Source organism: Meles meles, chromosome 8 (assembly GCF_922984935.1).
Source record: "Meles meles chromosome 8, mMelMel3.1 paternal haplotype, whole genome shotgun sequence".
Lineage (NCBI taxonomy): Eukaryota > Metazoa > Chordata > Mammalia > Carnivora > Mustelidae > Meles > Meles meles.
Genome location: NC_060073.1, coordinates 73114963 through 73137736, shown reverse-complemented (window position 1 = coordinate 73137736; position 22774 = coordinate 73114963). Strand labels below are relative to the sequence as shown.

At 50.4% G+C, this 22774-nt stretch overlaps 1 protein-coding gene across 2 annotated transcripts in view; it reads left to right on the top strand.

Annotated features, from left to right (window-relative positions):
* The window catches only part of ME3 (malic enzyme 3), a 217150-nt gene that overhangs the window by 194137 nt on the left and 239 nt on the right, over positions 1–22774 (top strand). For both annotated transcript variants that reach the window (XM_046017562.1, XM_046017561.1), the window contains exons 8-14: positions 28–137; positions 14400–14497; positions 14761–14874; positions 16517–16622; positions 17172–17314; positions 17853–18026; positions 21360–21458. In XM_046017562.1, the coding sequence (XP_045873518.1) occupies positions 28–137; positions 14400–14497; positions 14761–14874; positions 16517–16622; positions 17172–17314; positions 17853–18026; positions 21360–21458 (844 nt within the window). The remainder of the gene's footprint in view (positions 1–27; positions 138–14399; positions 14498–14760; positions 14875–16516; positions 16623–17171; positions 17315–17852; positions 18027–21359; positions 21459–22774) is intronic.

Genomic DNA, 22774 nt, shown 5'->3' with positions numbered 1-22774 from the left:
CGAATTCTTCCCTTTCCCCGCCCACAGGTTTGGAATAAATTGCCTCATCCAGTTTGAGGACTTTGCCAATGCCAATGCCTTCCGCCTGCTCCACAAATACCGCAACAAGTACTGCATGTTCAACGATGACATCCAAGGTAAGGCTCGCCCTGCCTGAAAAAGCCACTGAGGACTAAGGCCTCCCCAACAGGCTGCCCTGGGTGCCAGAGTGGGGGCACCCCCGCCCCGCTCACCTGCTGCTAGCCACTGGGGAAGAAAGAGCCTTCGTGTGGGGGCCGGTTCCCACTTGGCTAATTCTTAGCTCTCTGACTGTGGAAAAGTCCCTTAACTTTGCTGGGCCTCAGTTTCCTCACCAACAAGTGATATGATTACTGCTTCAGAGGAAAGTCAGAATTACGTGATTCCCTATCTGAGAGAAAGAATCCCCAAGGCCGCCATTTTCTAGCCAGTTGAACTTGGGCTAATCACATCTCTGAGCTGTAGTTGTATCATTTAGTCATTGGGAATGGCAAGAACTGTCTTGGAAGATTATTATGAAAATTTTAAAAGCTATATAGAGCTATAGAATTTCAAATTCTATACATTTCAATGTATAGAAAGTACTGGTACGTAGGACTCATGAGACCAGAGCATCAGTCCCCATAACAATGGCCTTTCCCAGCCACAGTAACTCACCCTTGGATTTCCCAAACTCTAGGTATAGCCCTTCAGGGAATCACGAGAGTCCCTTCTCCTAGCTTGGCTGGTATACATGCTACTCAGAATGATAACTGTGAAAGACATTGACACCAGGGCGCCAGGGCAGTCCAGAAGCCAATGAGAAGCATCTTCTAGTTCAGGGTCAACCGGGTTACCTTTCTATGGCCCAGAATATCTGAAGGCACTTGCTTCTTGCTTGGAGATGCCAATAGGTGAACCTAGAAGGGGCAGGGGTGGAGGGGGCAGGGGGGGGCGGGGCTCACACATCATCTCTCCTGATCCAGACCCTCTCAGTAAGAACTTTGGGAAATCTTCCCAGTATTTTATAAGTTTAGGAGAAACCTCAGGACATACAGATCATTATTTAACAAATGATGTTTGGCGAGCAAAATCTTTCAAAAGCAAAGATGTATGTCAGAACAAGAACAAGTTGGTGGGGGACAGGTGTTGGTCCTTGGGAATAAAAGATTGACCAACACTTCCTTTTTGCAGATGAGACCCAAAAAGGTCACAACTTTTCATCACATCAGTTAGGTTTACACCTCGGAGAATTCAAACCCACATAGTAATATCTAAGGTTTAGAGCTGAATATTTATTGTATCTCCAGCACTGTTCTAAGTAAGCACTTTACACCTTTAATCCTATGAGATGTTATCATCTCTGTCTTAGGGATGAAAAAACTGAGGCACAGAGAGAATAAGTAGCTTAAATAGAAAGTGTAGCGTTGATTGGACTCTAAACTCTAAGTTCATAATCACTCACCACACTGTTCTGAGACCTTACACTATTACAGAACCAAAGGCCCCTTCCTTTCCTGTGACCCACATTAAGGGCTAAAGAAATGTGATAAATGGCTTTTTTTTTTAATTGGTCATAAATTTTCAAAAGGCAGGATAGTACAGATAGCCGGCATTGGCCGCCAGCCCAGCCTCACCCAGAAAGTGGGGTGCTCTGCATGGACAGAGCAGCCCATTCACTCCCTACCTGCCTCCTCCCTGTTAGCCCAGGGGGCAGGGGTGGGTCGGCGGCCCTTCGAGGAAACAACTGCTGGCTGGCCCCTGACCGATTCCCCGTCGCGGCCCTCACTCGTGAGTCAGCAGTAGGACAGCCGGCCGCCGGGGCCCACGGGGCTGCCGAGGTCAGAAGGGGAAGTGGAAAACAATTCCGCGGGGGCTGCACACCTGGTGCACTCCAGATGGGCTCACACAGTCACGTGTGTACATCCTCACAAACACGGGCACAGGCACACATCCAGGCCCTGCCACCCCTCTGCCTCCACTGTCCCCCACCGCTGCCAGGAGCCCCGCTAGGAGGGAACTAGGGCTGTCCACTCCCCAGTCACAAGCACATTTACATCCCCCCACCCCCTTACACCCGCACCAACCTCTCTGACCTCTGACCCACTCTTCCTGTTACTCCTCTGACCTCCTTCCCTGTCTGTTCTCTCTCCACATGGAAGTTCTGCTCCTGAGTCCTTCCCCATCATCGTCCCCCAAGGAACCCCTGCTTGGCGTCCACCACCCAGTGGCAGGCTCTCCTGTCCCAGGGAAGACCTCACATCGGCCGTTGCTCCCCCAGTCTGACTTGGGTCCCCACCAGGAGCTCCCGTGGTGCCTGGTTAGTGCTCTAACCACACTGTACCCCAAACGCCCACACTGAATCATCTGTCTCCCTAGAGACAATAAGCTTCCCGAGGCAGAGACCGTGTCACTCGTTCTCATTCCCCGGTTGCCAGCACGGTGTCCGGCGCATCCGAGCTGCTTCCTAAGGAGCTGGGAGAGTGAGTGAACGAATGCCGTCTACATGCTCAGGGACCTCCTCAGAAGCCCACCCGCAGCTCCTGTGGGCAGGTCAAGCCCAGACACCTGCCCCTGCAGCCTCTCTCTGTCCAGGTCCCCATTCACGCTCAGAGGCAGACATATCTCCACGTGTGCACCCTCACGCACACACACACGTGTGGCATTTTTAATTAAATCGGTTCACCGGTTTTGTTTGCTGTCTATAGTCAGTTCCAGCAGAGTGCCCTTTGCTCCCAGGCAAGCCAGGTGGGAAAGTTTTCTGGGCCCCACAGCAGACCACAGAGGAATTTCCCATTCTTTTCTCAGATGTTAAAGACTGAAGTCATGAATCTAAAATGCGTAGCAAGAACTAACAAATAGTTCCAGAATGTCAGGACCCCTGTAATATCAAGTCTTTGATCAGGACAGCCTGACCATTAGGTACGATCGTGTAAGTGACAACCGTAAACAGATAAGCATGGAGAAGGACGCCCCCCACCCAGCCCCGCCCCAGACCTTCCTTCAAGAAAAGACTCATCCCACCTGCTGGCAGAGCTGTCAGGCAGAGAGTCTCAGCCAGAGAGAGCCGCCTCGCCTACCGTCCTGCCTGCCAGAGATGCCCTCACACAGGGATGAGGGAATAGAAAAGCCCAACCATTGTGGCCTAGTGCAGAACAGTGCAGAGGGGACATCTGAACTCCAGAGCTCCCCACGGGGTTGGCTGAGGCTTTGAGGACTACATACAGCCCCGCTTCTCCCCTGCCCCGTCCTGCTCCCCCCAGCCCCTTCCAGAGGTGCTGATCCCAAGGGCATTTCTTGGTAACCTCCAGATCACTCCACATGGCTCAGAATCTGCTTCCTGGGGAGTCCAAACTGTGCAAAGTGATAACATTTTGCACGCACACAGGACTTTAGATGTGAAAAGTGTTTTTCGTTGACAGTATCTCACAACTTCCTCAGAATAGCTCCTCTCCCTTCAGGGAGGAAGACGTTGCTGTCTCATGTCACTGGTAAAGAAACTGAAGTTCAAGGATTACCTTTTGCTCCCAGTCACATAGCCAGAGAGGCACAAGGTGGGACTAGAACCTAGTTACTTCCGACTCAGCTTCTCCATCTGTCTCCAGGACACCAGGCGGTCTGTTCCTCCATGGGCATGGGGGGGGGGGGGGCAGCGAGTCTTCTTGCTAAGGATTAAATTCCAGATCCCACAGAAGTAGGGCCGTCCCTGATCCCCAGCAGCCTGCTGCTCCCCTCTTCCCCATCCCTTCCTCTGACTCCCCCAGTTTACAGACCAAAGAAAGTTTACAGACCAGAGAGGGGAAGGGGCTTGTCGCCATCACCGGCTGGTTACTGTCTGGGACCAGAGGCCTATGATGTGTGTTCTCAGTGCTAAGTGGGCAATTAGAGATGGGCGAGGGATCCCGGGATTCGTGGAACAACACGGACGAGTAAGCTCATGCTGGGATCGGCCCCTGTTACCTCCAAATACAAAGTAAAGAGAAGAGAGACCTAAAGCTATACGGTCATGCTCAAAAACAGAGAAGGAACATCCAGTGCAGAATTGAAGAGAGCTGAGAGAGAGGAGGAGGGAGGGAAGAAAAGAGGGAGGCAGGACAGGGGCAAACAGACAAGAGGAACAAGTCGCATGTGGCTGCCCGGGCCAGGCCCAGCCCACCCCAGCAGGTCTCGTTGTCAGACTCTGCCCGGAACCCCACACGTGGTAGGGACTGGAACCAGGCTGCCCACGTGAAAACGAGACTGGGGCCATGCTGCCTGCTCTGAATACCAGCCCAGCCTCCCATCCTTGGTAGAACAAGGAAGATCTGACTGAAGGCTTCAGGATCCCACCAGACTGCGCTCTGGGAGGGCAGAGCATGCCAGGGGCTGACCAGGAGCTCCAGCACCTAATCTGAATGGTATCCTGGCCAGTGCTGCTGTCCCACACGCTTGGGCTTCCCTGACCCCACAGGGCCGTCCGCAGGGCAGGGCCTCAGGAGCCCAAGGGCTGGAAGGGTCAGACATGCCCCAGGGCTGCCAGCAGTCTCCTCTGCCCCCACCCCAGTTGACTCAGAAAGCCTCTGCCGCCCCAGGCTGGATCTGTGAGCCACGCTGCTCACACACTGACCTATGGCTGGCCGTGTCTGCAGGCATTTTGGAAAAGGCAGGGGCTCAGGTGACTTGTTTTATCTGGGACCAGAGAAGCATCCTGTCTTAGGGGAGGGGAGAGAGACCTAGAAGGGGACCAGCAACAGCAATGGTCATGCGGGGGGACAGGTCAGCTGTATCCTTCCCCAGGAGCCAGATGCAGGATGCTGCTGGCCTAGTAACCTTGGCCCTCCAGCCCCCGCTGCCAGCTGTGCACACCATGTGGCCAGGACCAGGAAAGTCGAGCTGGCTTGTCCGTTCCCCAGCATCCACACACCCCGCCAGCCTGCCCTAGACCTGCACATCCCCGGGGCCAGAGGGCCATCAGGCTGCCGTGTGGTAGATCAGACCATTGTCACCTTTCACGCTTTCAAGTTTTAATTTGTGCGCCAGAGCGCTTAACACTCAGACCTTGGCTTGAGACAAGCCGAGGTCTGTATCCCCATTTTTCTGCTTTCTGTTCCTCACAGCCTTCTTCTCTTTATCTGCAAAATGGACAGAACAGAAGGAGCCAGGATGGACAGAATGACCAGAATGCTTTTACAAAGTCAGCATCTCTTCTGGGTGGCTGGAGCCTACACGGATTCACCGTGCGGTGTTTCCTTCATGACCACTATTTGCGGGCCCAGGGTGTTCAAAGGACAGCAGTGACGTGTAGACAGGGACGGGCATGTAACAGTGCTCAGTGCAAGTACGAAGACCCGGGGTGCAGAGCAGGCGCCTAACAGAAGTGAGAGACGGGGGAAGAAGGGTTGGGAGCCAAACACAGAGAGGCTCTGCAGGGCGTGAGGAGAGAGAGGAGCGAGAGCACAGGAGCGGGCAAACCTGAGAAGAGAGGCAGAGCCTTTAGCCGCTCTCCACGTATCCCCTCTTCTTCCAGCCCATTGACTTCTTCTCCCTGTTCTCTGAATTTTCACCAACTCTGATTCTGAACAGGCTGGACTCTCTGCCTAGAATTCTCTTCTGTTCTTGGCTAACTTCTGTGTCTCCTTAAAGGCTCAAGCCTCACCCCCTCCAGGGTCCCACCTCCAGGGCCAGCTTGTCCCACAGGGGTCTAGCTGACCGCCCCTTTCCCCAGAGCCCAGGGCTCACCCACTTTGCAAAATGCCTCCAAGTTCCCCAGAGCCCAGACGACATGATACCAAAGGGGCAGATGAGGAGGAATGGCCAAGCTCTGGAGACTTTTTCCCGCCAGTTTCTCCTGTTTACAAGATACCAGGAGCTATTTCCGGCTCATAGGGGTCTGCTGTCCCCTCCCTTACACCATCACCGCACACAGAGAGCAGCAGTTTCTGCCCTTTCCCATCTCTCTCCCTCGCGGTGAGGCCTCCCCCGGCCATCTCAACCTTCTCTCCAGAGCCTTTTTTTTTTCCCCCCATGAAGCCCTGTGTTCTGTGGCTGTTCCTCCCTTACTGGGCTGTCTCTATCCCTGAGGTTCCTGTAGGTCTCTTGCATCTGATCCTGGCTCCTTTGGGACCTCCCACTACCCTGCTGCATCAGGTAAAACCCCAAAGCAGCCAAGAAGATGGTAATTATTCCCTCTGGTTCTTCCCAAATTGTGTCAGAAGAGGTCTACCCCATCATCTGCACAGGCCAGGATGCCTTCTATAGAGTCCATGGGTTCCAGAAAATGCTCTTCATAATACAGAAATAGGGCTGCAGTGGTCTAGAAGGTCTTTGCTTGGTATCCAATTAAAGGAACTTGAATTTTCTGAACATATATGCTGTTAACTACGTACAAACAGACAGTTTTATTTATCCTTCTAGCCTCAAGGCCTAGCGCAGTGAAAGCCCAGAACAGGCCCCCAGGACACAAATGAATGATGAAGGAACGAATGAATGAATGAATGGTATGAACAAATGCATGCCAGTAGCCAGCTGCTGTGGGAAGGCGGAAGCAGGCCTGGCCTTGCAGGGGACAATGGCCATGCCCCTCAGGCCCCCAGCCTCCGAAGCCACCACAAGTAGACCCTGACCACGCCTAACTTCCCGTCTGAGACAGCAGCCTTGCCTCACCTGAGAAACAGCTCATTCTTCCCTTTTTCTCCACAATCTGTTGTCCAGCATAGAAGTTCCTATAACTTGGTCAAATGTGACTGTTAGAAACTATATTTTCGGCTTGGCCTTCTGTGCTATTTCTTCAGCATACCACCTCTAATACTCCATTTGCAGGAAATGTAATTATGGAAAGCTCCCTCTGAAATGGAAAACTTGTTTTTCTTTCATGGTGAATAGGAAACAACTAGTCACACTTTGGGTGGCCTGTGGCATTCATGGGCACAAGCCAGGTTCAACAACATCCCTGGACCCCTGGGCCTCTCCGGGTGGTTACCTCCAGAAAGCTAAACAGCTTCCTTCCTCTCCACTTTTTTTTAAAGATTTTATTTATTTGACAGAGAGAGCACAAGTAGGCAGAGAGGCAGGCAGAGAGAGAGAGAGAGAGAGGGAATCAGGCTCCCCACTGAGCAGAGAGCCCAACACAGGGCTCCATCCCAGGACCCTGATATCATGACCTGAGCTGAAGGCAGAGACTTAACCCACTGAGCCACCCAGGCAGCCCTCCTCTCTACCTTTAAATCCCTGACGCATTACCCAAGAGCTGCCCAAAATAAAAGTTCATGATGGAGACGCCTCAATTTGCCAAACTTTAAAAGATAGGGCTCGAGAACTGCTATTTTTCCTCCTGGGCTCTGGTCTGTAACTAGGGTAACTTGCCTCATAGGATGGCCCCAGAGGAAGAGCCTAGGAAGGAGAGCAGGAGAGTGGGGCTCCAGGAGCCATGTGCAGAGAGAGTTTCCCAAAGGGAAAATGAGCAGCAGTATCCAATGCAGCTGAGAGGTCACAGGATGAAGCCGCTGAGGACTGAGCGCTGAATTTGGCAAGGTGGTGGGACAAGTGACCTTGTCAAGAGGTGGGGACAGTTGCTTGATTGGAATGGGTTTCAGGGAGACCGAGAAAAAAGAAATAGAGGCAACAAATATATTCATTTCTTTACAAGTAAGAAATAGGGTGGGACTATGCAGAGTCAACAGAAAGCCTTTTAAAGATGGAAGCTTCATGACATCTGCATGCTGATGGCAGTGATCCAGCAGAGGAGAAATTGAGGATGCAAAAAAAAAAAAAAAAAGAAATTACAAGACAAATTCCTTGCGTAGGCAAAACAGACAGGATCTAGCCCACACCTGGAGGTAGTTGAGCTAGGAGCAAGGACAGCTCATCGGTGGTAACAGGAAGAAAAGCAAAGTGTATAGACATGGAGGCAGAGGGTTTCTAGGCTTAGTGGTAGAGGGATTCAGAAGTTCTCTCCTGCTTGCTTCTGTTTTCTTTGAACCTCACTTTCCACTTTTGAGAGGAGAGAAAAAAAAAAAAAAAAAGCGGGGGCTCATAACACCTGCCTAGTAGAGTTGTAAAGATTAAATGAGCAGACGCAGCTAAGCACACACGTAGCCCAGAGTCAAGGTCACGGTGAGAGTGATCAATAAATGGCAGTTGCCCTTGCATCCTTTCACAGAAGTGTTCCATTCTTCCCTCTCAGATTTCCCATTGTTTTGTGTTCTCCACCCCTTCCATCACATCTACTGCCTAAGTTCTCTTCCTTCTACCTCCACTGCCCCCACCTCCTCGTTGTCCCCCAAGGAAAGCCCCTCCTGCCCCTCCTGCGGCCTTCCAGTCCAGAGTCAGGAGAGGCTGGCAGAGCTTCAGAGACCATGAAGGGGTAGAAGTAGCTCCCGGCCACCCCTGCCCTGCTTTGCTTCCGACTGGGTGACTGGCAGGGGCCTGTTCCCTCCTCTGTGCGGTTGTTGGAGGTCATGCTCTCCGGTCCCCATCCAGCACTGAATTTCTGCAGGTAAGCCCAGTTGTTCAGCTTGTAGGTTCTAACACAAGTTACTTGGCGGCAGAGAAGGAAAGGACCCAACACGCAAGTGGTGTCTTTGGGAGTCTCTCTGCTGGAATGTCTTTGGCGCCATCTGGTGGCGGATGTCTTGCACTTCTCCTTTCAGGAGGCAGAAGATGGTCTCAGACACGGATGAGCAGAAAACCCCCTCTCTCCAGTGGAAGGGAACTAGTGAAGCAGTCTAGCTCTGTGCATCTCAGTCTTCACCTAGAGAAGCCGTCTAGCTCGGTGCATCTCAGGCTTAAACGGGCACATAAATCATCTGCAGATCTTCGGAAATACAGACTCTGACTCAGAACTAAAATGAAAGTGGCTCTTGAGAACCAGAGAACGGGACGGGTGGAGGTGTTTACGTCAAGACAGAAACGGGAGTAGCTGACGTAAGACTAAGAAAATCATAGACAAGGGTATTTGGGAATTTGGAGGAGGGTCATACCATGCAATTCTCACTACCTGTGTAAGCAATTTAAATTACTTCACTGCTCTTTGATGCTTTCTTGGCTGTCAGCTTGGTGTTCCTTTTGAGTGCAGTACAGGGCTGGGCCTGGCCAAGATATAGCTCCATTTATTCAGATTAGATAAAAATTAGACCTGGGAAAAGAGGTTAGGGAAGCCTGGCCAGGGAAAACAGCGTCTGGCAAAGGAGATCCTGTGCGCTGAGTCTTAAGGAATAAATAAGGAACTGCAGAAGGTCCTACAGATGGGAAACATCACAGGCCTAGCACGGAAGTGTAAAGAGACATGACCTGTCAGGGAATGATCACTAACATGCCTGGTACATCGAGTACGCAGGGAGGCAGGAGGTGAGGGCAGGCTGATGCTGACGATGTACTTTTCTGTACATGAACTAACAAAAAGCGTGTCGTGAACAACTTCTTTATAGTTGTCGTCACACTTGCAATCAGTTAATACTGATTAGAATTCCTTTACAACGTTCTATTTCCAGTGAGTACTTTCTTTACAAAGAGGAATGAACCTATTTTGTTACCAAGGGTGTCCTTGGTACCTCAGTATCTGGCACATAATTGATGCTTAATAAATAAATGAAGGCAACGAATTCCACACAATGACCTCTGACTGCTGATTATGTTACGGTTATTGGTGCCCAAGCCCTGGAGAGCAGGGAGTTCCTGAAGGCAGGGACCATGTGTGATTCACTTTCCCTAGTGCCTAGCATGGTGCCCGTCACCTGGTAGACCCTCTGTACATGCACCGTGAGCTCCTTGGGGACCCTCAGAAGGGTGTTAGGAAAGCCCCCAGCAATCCTCAGCCCCAGCTGTGGGACCCAATGTCACTTGATCAGTTCCTCCAGGCCATTCCTGTGTGAAGGCTGGAGAGCCTGTCTTCTGTGTCCCTACCTCAGGGTCCTGCCTTCTGATGCCACAGTGATGAACATGCATTTATTAGGCTCCAGCTGTTTGCTGTGTCCCCTGTCTTAACCCAACACGTGCCCTCTAAGCCAGGTACAAATCCAGCACATATTCTGGAAGAAGACCCTCCCCCAGAGCTACAAAATGCAAATGGCTTCGATAACTAGAAAGAAAAAACAGAATATTCACTCATATTTGCACTCTGCCATCCTGAGTATTTTGTTGTCCCTTCCAGATTCCATGTGTGTGTTTCACTGCAAACAGAATCATGATATGTAGACCTTTTAAGGTTCTCTTCCTTCCAACTAACTCAATGAAGCATGGTCTATTGGTTAAAAGCACAAGACCTAGAACCTGATTCCCTGGGATTCCCTTCAAATGTTCACTCTGTTAATGTGATCTTGGATAACTCAGCAAACTACTCTGCACTTCATTTTCCCAGGGAGTAAAATGAGGATGATAATAGTTAGTATTAAATAACTAAACATCTTTGCAGTTAGACATGTAAAGCACTTGGAACAGTATCTGACATTAGTTACAAACTTAATGACATTTTTCTGTTGCCGCATCATCTACATATGATCATTCTTAACGATGCAGTATATTCTGAGTGTCCGCACCAGCTAATTTACTGAGCTGTTACTCCTTCGTTAAATGTTTAAGTTATTTCCAGTCATTCTGTATTATAAATAACACAGTCATAAATATCCGAGGGCATGCATTGTGGATTTTTCCATACATAACTTCCCAGAAGACGAAGTATGAGGTTAAAGGGCACAAGCATTTTATGCCTTTGGTCTATATTGGGAAATAGCTTCCCAAAAAAGGTCATAGCGTTTTAAAATCCAACTTTATGCTGGAACTTTTTACTATTCACCGCTCCCTCACCAGGCTTGGAGGACATCAAATGCTTTGATTTGTGCAACTTTAACAGCCCATAAGCAGTCCCACTATAACTTGCTTTTCTTTGACTGTCATGGAGGCTAACAGTGCCCATGTGATTACTTTATTGTGAACTATCAGTAAGTGTCTGCTCCAGTTGCTTTAACAGAGAAGACTTAGTACAAAATATTGCTTACTACGTATTTTAAAAATAAGGACCTGTTCCCAGTCCTGAGGCTAGGGCACAAAGAGAAGACCAGGTGGCAGCCGGCTAGTGTTGGTGTCTCCGAGGTGTGTGCTACAAGCCTAGTTCTGCAAGTGATGGACAAACTGCAAACTGAATTCAGCTGCTGCTTCTGGAATATTCTGTTGCTGTAGAAGTGTAAAAACAAGGCTGTGGGGTTTCCAAATTTAGAAGCATGAAAATGCAACATGCCTACTTAAATTTGAATTTCAGAGAAATAAGGAATAACTTTTTAGAACATTTGTACTAATATTGCATGGGAGATACCCTAAAAAAGTTATTTATTGTTTATCAAAAATTCAAAGTTAAGGGTCCTACATTTTATCCATCAATCTCACACAGCAAGGATGATGATGGAAAAAGCATCTGTCCCCCTCACCTAGCCTTCCCATCACCCTCTGGTGCCATTTATTGGCAGAGCCCAGCATAGAGCCAGTTAGCAAAGCTCAGAAGTGGTTTGCAGACAAAGCCAAGTGAAGGGTGGGTTTGAAACTAAGAAACAATTACCCGATAATTGGCATAGTCTATCCTTTCAACCATTCAGCCTCCATACATACGGTTCTATACCCTGGTACTTCCAGACAACAACAAAAACAACTCTAACAAAATACCTAATAAAATGCATCTTTCCAGCAAATGAAAACATTCTCACCTTCTCCCCAAAATGGGGAGGGACAAAGTCTCTACAATCATTTTATTCATCTCTGGAAAATAGTCACACTACCCATCTCTGGGCAGGATTAACTTTATCCTTTAAACGCAGTCACAACCACATTTGAAAATTCTGTCACCTGGTGGCGCCTGGGTGGCTCGGTGGGTTAAAGCCTCTGCCTTCAGCTCAGGTCATGATCCCAGGATCCTGGGATCAAGCCCCGCATCAGGCTCTCTGCTCTGCGGGGAGCCTGCTTCCCTTCCTCTCTCTCTCTTCCTGCCTCTTTGCCTACTTGTGCTCTCTGTCAAATAAATAAAATCTTAAAAAAAAAGAGAGAGAGAGAGAATTCTGTCACCTAAAGACTAAACTGTAGAATTAACCTCCAATAATACTTAAATAAAAAAAAATAAGAGGAAGGAGAAGGGAGACTAAATTAGCTAATATATACCGTAACATAAATCACATCATCATCAAGGAAGAAAGTATGCCAAGCTGCTCTAGTCCTTGTTTCTGTCATCAGTCATGAGGCCATAGTCGATGCTTCTGCATTTCTTGCTCAACCTCCCATCCCATGTTTTCTTGTCCTCAGGACCGCGGTTGGCCAGGATTCTTTAGTGGGGTGACCCAAACTTTTCTTTCTGAAGAATGTGAATCCTCAGTGGTCCTGCCTCTCTCTGGTTGCCGTAGCAATCACTACTATCTCCTAGTGAGCTTGCAAGTTCTAGGACATGCCCCAGAGGATCCCCTGGGTTCAGATCTAGTCCCTCCTGTCCTCAGTTGCCCCTCAGTCATCAGGTAGCCTGATAACCGCCCATCAAGCAACCCTGTCTTTCTTTGTCCATGGTTTTGTGGCAAAAAGAAAACCAAATGGCAAGGTGGCAATCTCAACTCTGTTTGGCAAAACCATGTTGTGAACTCTTATAGAAGCACTTGTCTCTGGGGAACCAACACCTCCAATCCAGAGAGCACAGAACTGAAGAGACCGGAAGCAAAACTTCTGCCAATGAGTTACTAGGTGAAATGATGAAAGGAACCACTTCCACTTCTACCCCTTGATTTCCAGACCCAAGTGTTCTGGCTGTGGGAGAAAGGGCAAAATGTACTGTTTGCTAAGTCAAATCCTATATTGCCTCCTGTAAGACAGAACTTCACCAGCTTTGTCGAGTGCTACCTTACCGGAGTCTTAAGTAAGTCTTTGGTAGCCCATTCTACAGATCTATTCAGCCAGCTGCTCCTGGGTGGCCGAGTACATGTCAAAACCACTGAATTCCATGGGCATAAGCCTGTTGCTTCACTTCTGTTACTGTGAAGTGAGTTCCTTGATTAAAGCCTTATTGTCTGGTATCTGTCAGGATGATGACAGGGTGTCCCCGTATCCCAAACATCCACAGACTGTGGCACTGGCGGGTCTTCTCTACAGGGAAGAAAATCTATATCCAGAGGATTTGTTTATTCCAGGGAGGGTAAATCTCTTTCCTGTCTATAATGGGAAGAGTCCAAGGCAATCATGTCGCCCGGTAGGTGGTCCCCAGGGAATGGTGCCATACCAGGAGCTCCGTGTTAGCCTCTGCTGTTGACAGGTTAGTCACTGAGCAGTAGCAATAGTGGGTCAGCCTTGGTGACAGGGCGTCCATGCATAGCTTCCATCCTTGCCACCATGACTACTTTGTACAGATATCACTGCGTAATCCCTCGGTGGCTGGAGAAGGATGCTAAGATACACAAGACATGCCACTTAGCCTGCGTGATGGAGGGAATCTATTTCATCGTGCCCTTTGGTGAACTTTCCCATGTGGCACGAATATGTTCTCAATCTATACCAATCCCACCCTTCCCCAGACTTCCTCATCACCAAGCTTTCTATTCTGTTCTTTCTAAGTCCCTGACCATCAGCCAAACCATTAGCAACAGCCCATGAATCAGTGTAGACTGTAGAACTAACCATCTCTTAGACCAAAATGGACAACCAAATTTACCACTTCAAGTCCTATCCATCAGGAATACTTTTCTCGCTCTCATTCTTCAGGGCGACTTTTTGCCAGGCCTGTGCAGCTGCAACCATAAACTTCCCATTGATGCCAGTGTATCATGAAGAGTAATCGGTAAACCAAGCCCAGGCTTCTTTCTCCTTGGTCATAAGGAATCCCTAGTGAGGCCCTAGGTGTGCATCGAAGGAGAAGAAATCATGCCGCAGCAGAAGGTGTCAAATGAGTCTGAGCCACCTGCTCATGAGACTTATTTGTACCTTCCAGACGGGCTCAAGCCACCGATGATGGCATGCTGCTGGGCACACCCACTTCATGGCTTGGTGGGTAAGACAGCTCAGATCACAGGGTCACTTCATGTCTCATGGCTAGTTGGTGGTCTCATTTTTAATTTGCTTTTTATCTATTTATCCCTTAAATTATTCTGTGAGGCCCACACTTCTTTTCAGCTATTACATTTGTCCTTGCCATTCCATTTATGAATGCTGGAGGGAGCAGCCGCTGACTATCTGATCCTTCCTCCCAGGGTCCAGTCACAATCCAGGAGCTGTCTCTCCAAGAACAGGCACCTACAAACAGGGCGTATACTTGCTCCCAAACCTGCATGCCTGCAGCCTTGACCTCCAGAAGGGCTAAGGAGAGGTGCTTGTTCTGCCGCACATTCCAGGCGTGGGAGACTCTGCCAACGGTCTTCTCTCAGGGTGGGGAGCCAGTGGCCAGAGACTGATCTCAGGGCACTCTGTTGCAGGCACGGCCTCTGTCGCTGTGGCAGGGATCCTAGCTGCTCTGCGAATCACCAAGAACAAGCTCTCCAATCACGTGTTTGTTTTTCAAGGTGCGGGTGAGGTAGGTGCCATCAGGAGAACAAGGATGGGTGGAGAAGCATGAAGGAAGGGAGGTGCTCAGGGGTTCAGAGAAGAGGAAGCAGCCAAGGTATGCTGTGTTAAGTGCAGCTGCCTGGGCACCAACATTTGGGTGTCCCAAGGACTCCTGGGCCTCCTAGAAGAAGGGGGGAAGGTGCAGAGAAGAGAGGAACTTGGTGAAGCTTCGATAAATGCTGAGCAGCTGTTTGCCTTGTGTCTGAACATCCACTATACAATCCCTCCCAGGCAGCCATGGGTATCGCCCACCTCCTTGTCATGGCCCTAGAGAAAGAAGGCGTACCCAAGGCAGAGGCCACAAAGAAGATCTGGATGGTGGACTCCAAGGGGCTCATTGTCAAGGTACGGTCAGTCTGGAAACCTAGAGGTTTCCTGACACCTACAGCTACTGGAACTGGACTGTAAGAGGTCTCCGAGGGAGAAAGTTCTCAGACAAAACACAGCACAACAGGGGGTAATGTTTTACCCTCCAAAGCAGAAGACACATCCCAAAGTAGCCTTAACTGCTCTGTCCAAAAGCTTTAATATGTGGGCAGCTGCGTGTATGCATGCCCCTTCCAGCTTTATCTCCCACCCCTTCCTGCCTTGGACTAACCTCCAACCTCAGTAAATCATAGTTTTCCAAAAGTAACACACTCTCTCCTGTCCACATCCTTGCATATTTTGTTTCTCTGCCTGAAATGCCTTTCTCTTTTGCCAAACACCCACTCTCAACCCACAACCCCATCTGTTTCCTCCTTGTCTTCTATTACCTCCTCCAAGAGGCTTTCTCTGAGCATCTAGGTCTCAGTCCACGTCCTACATTTACGCTCATGTAGCCATCCCCCACCATACGCTGTACTTGCCACACTGTAAGGCAGTTGCTCTTTTAATTGTCCCTCTCCCCACTAGGCTTTGTAGTTTTCATATCAATGCCTGGCATGTAATGAGTCTGTAATGATGTTTGAGGTATGAGTGCAAGAATGAATAAGAAACTGTCTAACTTCGGACTGGACTATGGAGAGGGGCATGTTTAGATGGCCTCCAAACTTAGGACTTCACTGAGAGCTCCATGTTTTAGTGCCCCAAATTCCACTAACAGAGAATGTCAGTGAGAGACTTTTTAAAAAGATGACAGAGATAGGAATAGGGGAAGTCCAGGCGGCTCTCAACCAAGAATAGAGGAGACCCTTGGCAGAAACTGACCTTCTGTTGTCTCATCTGGAGCTAGATCACCACTAGAAGGAATTCCTCCTCCCACCCCAGGTCATTCCAGAGCACAAGACAGCGCAGGAAGAAGATGCCAGCGGCTGCCACACTTCCCTCTTGCCACCTTTCAACATTATTTTGCTTATCCCATTAAGCTGACCCCTACTCAAGTCGCTCTCAAAGCTGATGTCTTCACTCTGATTCTCATGAGGACAGTTGACCCAAAGGAGTCATCAGAACACCTGTACCATTTGCCAGCATGTCAACCCCTGACTCCTATTGAAAGAAATGAAAGGATCCCGAGCTTGTTGGCAAGAGCCAGCCATGGCAAGGCTGTCCTAGGGCTTAGCTTACTACTATGCACGGGGAAGTCCATGGCTCTTGTGAAGTACATTCAAATTAGCTTTCTGACCCTGACGGCTCAGGCCCCCATCCCTCAACTAGCCCTGAGTGATGGCCGCCTTGGGGCCAAATGTCTTGTTCATGCTCAGGCATTTCATGAGAGCCTTTTGGCCCTGGCCCAGGAACCATGACCCTAAAAGTGCAAAGCAAGGCTTTATGGATTCTCCATGTGTGGTTCGAGCTAAAGAAATCCCCCCCACACCCCCACACTGTGACACAAGCACACATTACATTCCTGAGTTTCCACCGCAGGTTGAGATCTGGTCAAGAGGGTGAGCGACAAGGCTTCTGAGAGCTCAGACCAAAGCACAGGGCTCTCGGGGAATGTTCTCGGGATCTCCAGAGGCACCCAGGTGTTCTCACTGCCAGGCATCATGTTCTCCTTTCCCTGCAGGGGAGGAGCCACCTGAACCACGAGAAGGAGGTGTTTGCCCAGGACCATCCTGAAGTGCGCAGCCTGGAGGAGGTGGTGAGGCTGGTGAAGCCCACGGCCATCATAGGTAGGAGGAGGCAGGAGGCCCACAGTCAGCCCAGCTAACCCTCTTCACTTGCAGGTGGAAGCTAAGACTCAGCCAGCAGGCACAAGGAATCTATGGAAACCACACTCTCCCCCCGACCCCACGGCCACCGCAGTGCCACCATCTTTCACTGAGGGACTCTGTACAAATCATAGAACTAAGGCACCAAGTTGGGGCTTAGTGATGCAGAATTATACAGTGCAATGGAAAAGCACAGGGCAGGTCTGAGAGGAGGTGAGCACTGCTGTCCCGAAGAGGGGACCCCGGCATCTCTCCCTGTGTTGGGAGAGCCACGTACTCTAAAAGACTTTGCCCAGGACCAGGCAGGGACCTGAAGGGACCAGTGTTCCCTCAGGGATGAACAGGAGGTCTTGCCTAGCTCAAACAAGAAGACCCTTTTCTCTTTGGCTTCCTGCATCCATCCCTATGGTGGATGCTATCTCCAAGATTCCGGAATCTTCCGTGTTGCACCAAGAGGAATGGGGCGTTTATAAAGAGTAGGCCTCCCTACTACCCCCCTTTTCCCTGTAGGTGTTGCTGCCATCGCAGGAGCCTTCACGGAGCAGATTCTGAGGGACATGGCCTCCTTCCACGAGCGCCCTATCATCTTTGCCCTGAGCAACCCCACCAGCAAGGCCGAGTGCACAGCTGAGAAGTGCTACCGGGTCACTGAGGTCAGCGGGGAGTCCTTCCTTCCCCAGGCTGAGAGGACATAGTAGCAATAATTATGAGTAACCCTATGAGGGTGAAGAAAAATCCCCACTTTCCTGATGAGTAAACTGAGGTTCAGAATGATGACATAAATTGCCTGAGATCACATTGCTGCTAAGGAGTGGAGCTGGCCCTCAAACCCAGGTCTGGCTCCAAAGCCCAGGCTCTCACCATCATGTCATACTGCTCAAGGGTCCTCTAGAGACACAGAGCTTTGACGAGAACCTGAGGCATTCATAGACTCTAGGTCACCTGCACTCCTGTGGTGTCCTGGGTTAGCCCTCGGGAGGTGACAGGTTAAAAGCCTTCACCTTTCAGTGATTTCTTGGCTGCCAGGTAACTCAGTGAGAACTAAGCTTTCTGGTCAAAGGAACAAGTGTGCTTCCAGCACCTGCTGTGTGCCTGTGCTGAGCACATGGGAGAGAATAAAGAAGGGTAGGCCACCGTTACTGCCTGAAACCCATCTCCAGGCTCCATCTTTGCTTTTCTTCCTGCCTCCAGGGCCGAGGGATCTTTGCCAGTGGAAGTCCTTTTAAGAGCGTGACTCTGGAAGATGGCAGGACCTTCATTCCTGGGCAAGGAAACAATGCCTATGTGTTCCCAGGAGTGGCCCTGGGAGTCATCGCTGGTGGCGTCCGGCACATCCCGGACGAGATCTTCCTCCTGACCGCAGAGGTAGCCCCGTCCCTGCTCCCTTGCATGCGTGCTCCCAGTCAGGCCTGTGATGTCCCCCAGGTGCTACACCGGTCCCCAGAGATTCCTTCTCTCGTCTCCTCTACCCGCCTGCCCCTCACCCCAGCAGTAGATCCTCGAGATGCGTGAACCTCAAGCTTCTCTCAAGATCCCCTCGAGGCTTAAACATCTCTCAGAACACACACAGCATTTTTAAGGGAAATTAAGGAATAGCCCATGGGAGGAGATCCTGGCGGGAGGCGCTGGCAGTGCAGGAACGCCTGTCCGTCGGCTCCTCGCCTCCCAGCAGTGTCCACATGCCCAGAACAGAGCCGAGGCCACCAGAGCCATCGCAAACGGGCTCATGGACCGTGACCAGCAGCGGAGTCTTCTGACCCTGACCTTGGCCACATTACCAGAACTTGTTGCAGAATAAAGCCCACCAGGGCAACTTTCTGTAAGGAAGGGATGGGCCACAAGCCTGGTTTGCCTGCTCTGAGGACCAGGATCTGGAGCACAGATACGGGGTGCTCCTGCTCCGGGCACCTTCCTAGAAACACTGGCAAAATGAGTCTTTGCTGGAAGTGAGGAAAACAAGGAAAGAATTCGTGAAGAACGACAGCGCATGTTCCTAGTGTCGGCTGAGAATCCTATCGGCCGCAGTGGCTTACATCCACCCCGTGGTTACTAAACAACAGGCACTTGACATCTATCTTCTCTCTGAGGAAAGTACAGAAATGTCTCTTCAGGGAGGGTAAACTAATCAAAACTATAGACGCACACTAAATATATTTATCCCCAGTGAGTTTCAAAGGCCCTGTGATTTCTGACACGTTCTCATTCCCTTCCCCGCGGCACTGGTGAGAGCCCCAGGCCAGCGGGACATGGGAACGGCTCCCGCGCAGCCCCCGCCAGCTCCTCTTCTGGAAGCCCTGCAAGGAACCATCTCATGTTCTAAGTTCCTTCTTCCTGCTTCTTGGTCTTTGAGCACTAGCTCCACAAGGACAGCAAGTGAGGTCTGCTGAAGGTTTGTCAGCCTCCCCCAGGCTCTGTGCGCACTGGCTCTGCCTTTGTGCCACAGGCATCGGTCCATCTTGTGTGAACCTCCTGCGTCTTTCTTCTTACTGCTCTGTCAGCGGTGGTGCTCCGGGGCCGTGGTGGAGCTGTGCGAATCCCCCATCACAGGGGAGGAGTCATTTCCTGCTTGGAATGAGCCTCAAAGCAAACCCCCCTGTGGCGCAGAAAGATGGCTGCTCCAGCCTTCCTCTGTAACCCCAAGAGACATTGACACCCTCACCCCCTAGTGCTTGGGGCGTTGGTCGGCGCCATCATTTCATGAACGGTGACAGGAACCTCTCCTCAACCCACACGTTAACCTCTGGCTGCGGTCGGGACAAGATCCCTCCCTTCTAGGAGCGGACAGTCTGGTCTTTAAAGGGCTGGCAAGTTACATTTCTGAAAGGGGTACTTAAAAGCTTAAGACAATTAAAGTTGAACCTGATTTTCCCGTGGAAAAAATAATGTAATTTTAGGAGACTTCTATATCTCATTCCACCTTGACAACTCTGTAAACCAGATAGTGATCATCCCAATGCGATACCCAGGAAAGTAAGGCACAGAGAGTCCAGTCCGTGCCCGAGGTCCCCGGGCGTGTGAGCAATAGCACCAGCAGGGCCCAGAGGATTTCCCCCGAGCTGCAGCAGAGCCTCGCCAGGCCCAGCGTCTGAGAAGGGAGCGCCAGCCGCCATCCAGCTCTTCAGTCCGCGGGAGGACTCCTCCGGATGCAGATCTGCCATGGGCATCCTGCCTCACTCTGGTCCCATCGTCCATACCTCCCCCAAGAAAATCCTTGAAAACCCAGAGCAGTTCATCTCTCTCCTCATTTCAGACATTTGAATGGTTCCTTGGTGCTTACAGGGTAAAACCCAAACGAAGGCATGTCACCTCCAGGCCCTCCTTTCTTCTCCGGGCTTCAGTCTCGTCCTCCCATTGACCAAGCCAATGTTCTTACAATCTAGAACTCCTGCTCCCTCCTGCTGCCTCTCCCTTTTCGAGTAATTCATCCTCTGTCCCATCTCCTGGGAAGCTTTCCTGTACATGGCCAGCCAGGCCCTGCCTTCCTCTGTGCCTACGTGCCCCCTCTGCTTGCACTCACTTCTGTGTTATAACTGTCGTACCTGTTTGTTAGTCATTGTCCACTGCCTCCAGACCACAGGAGGAGAAAGGCTTCTCTGCCACACACCCTCAGCAACGAGCGCAGAACCCGGCATATCCTAGAGCTCAGTTAGTGTTTGAATGAATGAGCGGAAAGGAGAGATAGGAACAGGGAAATGAGGCGGAAGAGGAGGAAGCCCACGTCCCTGATGTCAGCCACACTCTGAGGCAAGACCAGCTGCTCTGGCTCATCCATTCTGGGACACAGTTTTCAGAGAGCACCATGGCTCTTCCCAGATTTAATTCTGACACAAGATGACTGGGCGGGAATGGATTCAGAGCCAGCACATAACAGAGGCTGTTCCACAAGGCTGGCTGAGCTCCAGCGTCTGAGGCTGGAGGAGGAGACTTGAGGTGGAGAACTGGGCCTCAGAGATTGGCTCTGAACCAGGGAAGGTGTGGGAGGTGCTGTTCCCAGGATGCTGGCATTCGCTGTCACTCACTGTGGAAAAGGCTTTGCTCAGGACTGGAAGGGCGAGCTGCAGGAGCTCTAACACAGGGAAACAAGATGGCCTAGGTAGGCACCCAGGATGTTACTAAGCATGGGGGAGAGGCTGGAACTCGGGGAGGGTCTCAGCAATCTCGATGCAATAGGCTGGACCAGCCATGGGGAGATCCTAGAGTCTGCTTCACAAGTCTCAAGTGTATTCATCTCGGTCTTTGTGATTCTCCTTTTGAATTTAGGGTCCGTGTAGTTTAATTTCTCAGCCAATCTCACAGTACAGAAAGGATGTGTCCTTGCTTAGAAGCCCAAGCATGGGGGCGCCTGTGTGACTCAGCTGGTTAAGCATCCGACTCTTGATTTCCACTCAGGTCATGATCTCAGGGTCGTGAGATGTGGCCCCATATCAGGCTCCACACTGCGCATGGAGCCTACTTAAGATTCTCTCTCTCCCGCTCCCTTTGCCCCTCACCCTCTCTCTAAAATAATAAATAAATCTTTAAAAAATAATAAAAGTCCAAGCATTAAGCTGCCCTGGGGCCTTGAGGGGGCAGAGACTACAATGGGAACTGCACTGGTTGGCCACCTCTGAGGGATGAGGGGAATCTCTGGGGTAATGGTTTGGGCTTGTTCTGGGAAGATGGAAACTCGGCTTACTCCTCTTGGTTCTCTCTCCCCAGCAAATTGCCCAAGAGGTCTCCGAGCAGCATCTGTCACAGGGGAGACTGTACCCCCCACTCAGCACCATCCGAGACGTGTCTCTGAGAATCGCCATCAAAGTAAGGAGCAACCTACCACCAGTGATATGGCCAGTGCAGCTCGACAACTTCCTCTCCCTAGGAGTTTAGGGGAGCTAAGGGGAGGGCAGTTGTAGCGACATCATGAGCTCCCACACCAGCTCTGGCCAAGAAATGCCTGCCTGCAGCTCGAGCCCCACCCCCACACTCAGGCCAGTTCTGGGAAAGCTCCTGGATTTCCCCTCAAACACCAGGCAAAAAGGTCAACAAAGTCCACAGTCTTGTGGACCAGAATGTGGGTGGAATTTTTTAAAACTGAATCATAAGTGCCCATTTATACAGAAAGGCCAATTTTCATGGCATCATGAAAAGAGCTCTGGGAATCCCTTCACTTTCCTGAGCCTCAGTTTCTTCCTTTTCCAAAGGGGATGGTAATTCCTCTCTCTGAGTTCTGAAGACTAAGGAGGACAGCGAGAAACCTCCACACTCAGTGTAGGGTAAATACTTATTCCTCCCCTTTTTCTCAGAATGGCTGGGCCACACGGTGATTGGGTTCCTGGAATATTCCAAGGAAAAATGTCTTCCTAGAGACCTTGCAGAGATGGTACATTTTCAGAGAATCAGAACACAGTGCAATCAAGACAGGCCCAACACGGATAACTGTTGAACAAGGGTTCCGTGAGGGTTTATTATACTATCATTTTTATTAGTATGTATATTTGACATTTTCTGTAAGTTTTAAAAAGTAATTTCAGAAGATGCATTGCACAACCGCACGTGCTCCCCATGAGCTGTCCATCGTAGGCTCCAGAATCAGCCCTGAAGACTAACAGTCCAGCTCACGGCCCCAGCTCTGCGCTGTCCATTTCCTTCCTTTTGGGGATGTTGAGACTAATGTTCTTCTGAAACCAAATCTGATACCGAACAGAGTCTAGGCTCTTCTCCCAATTCAACCCACATTTGGGGGTCAGGGGGGATATCAGGTACTGGACACCTGATGTGGCCTGTTGCCTAATTTTATCCTCACACTACTCCAGAGAAAGGTCTCATAACTCCCACTTTAGAGATGAGGAAACTGAGGCTCAGCAAGGATGTCACCACCGAGGTCCACAGGCAGTTGGAAGCAGGAGCACACTTGAGTCTGAGGCCTCTTGAATGCAGTGTAGTGTTTATTCACTGCATCACAGCTCCCTACCCCGGCGGACAGCTCCAAAACCCTCCTAGCCGGTGGCTTCAAGGACAACAGTTTATGGTTGCGCAGGGGCAGTTACCCTTCCACAGGCTCCCAAGCACCCTTTAGGCAGCTTTTAGGCAGGTTCCTCCTTAGTTCCATTTCCTCAGCCTGTCTGTTTTTCCCT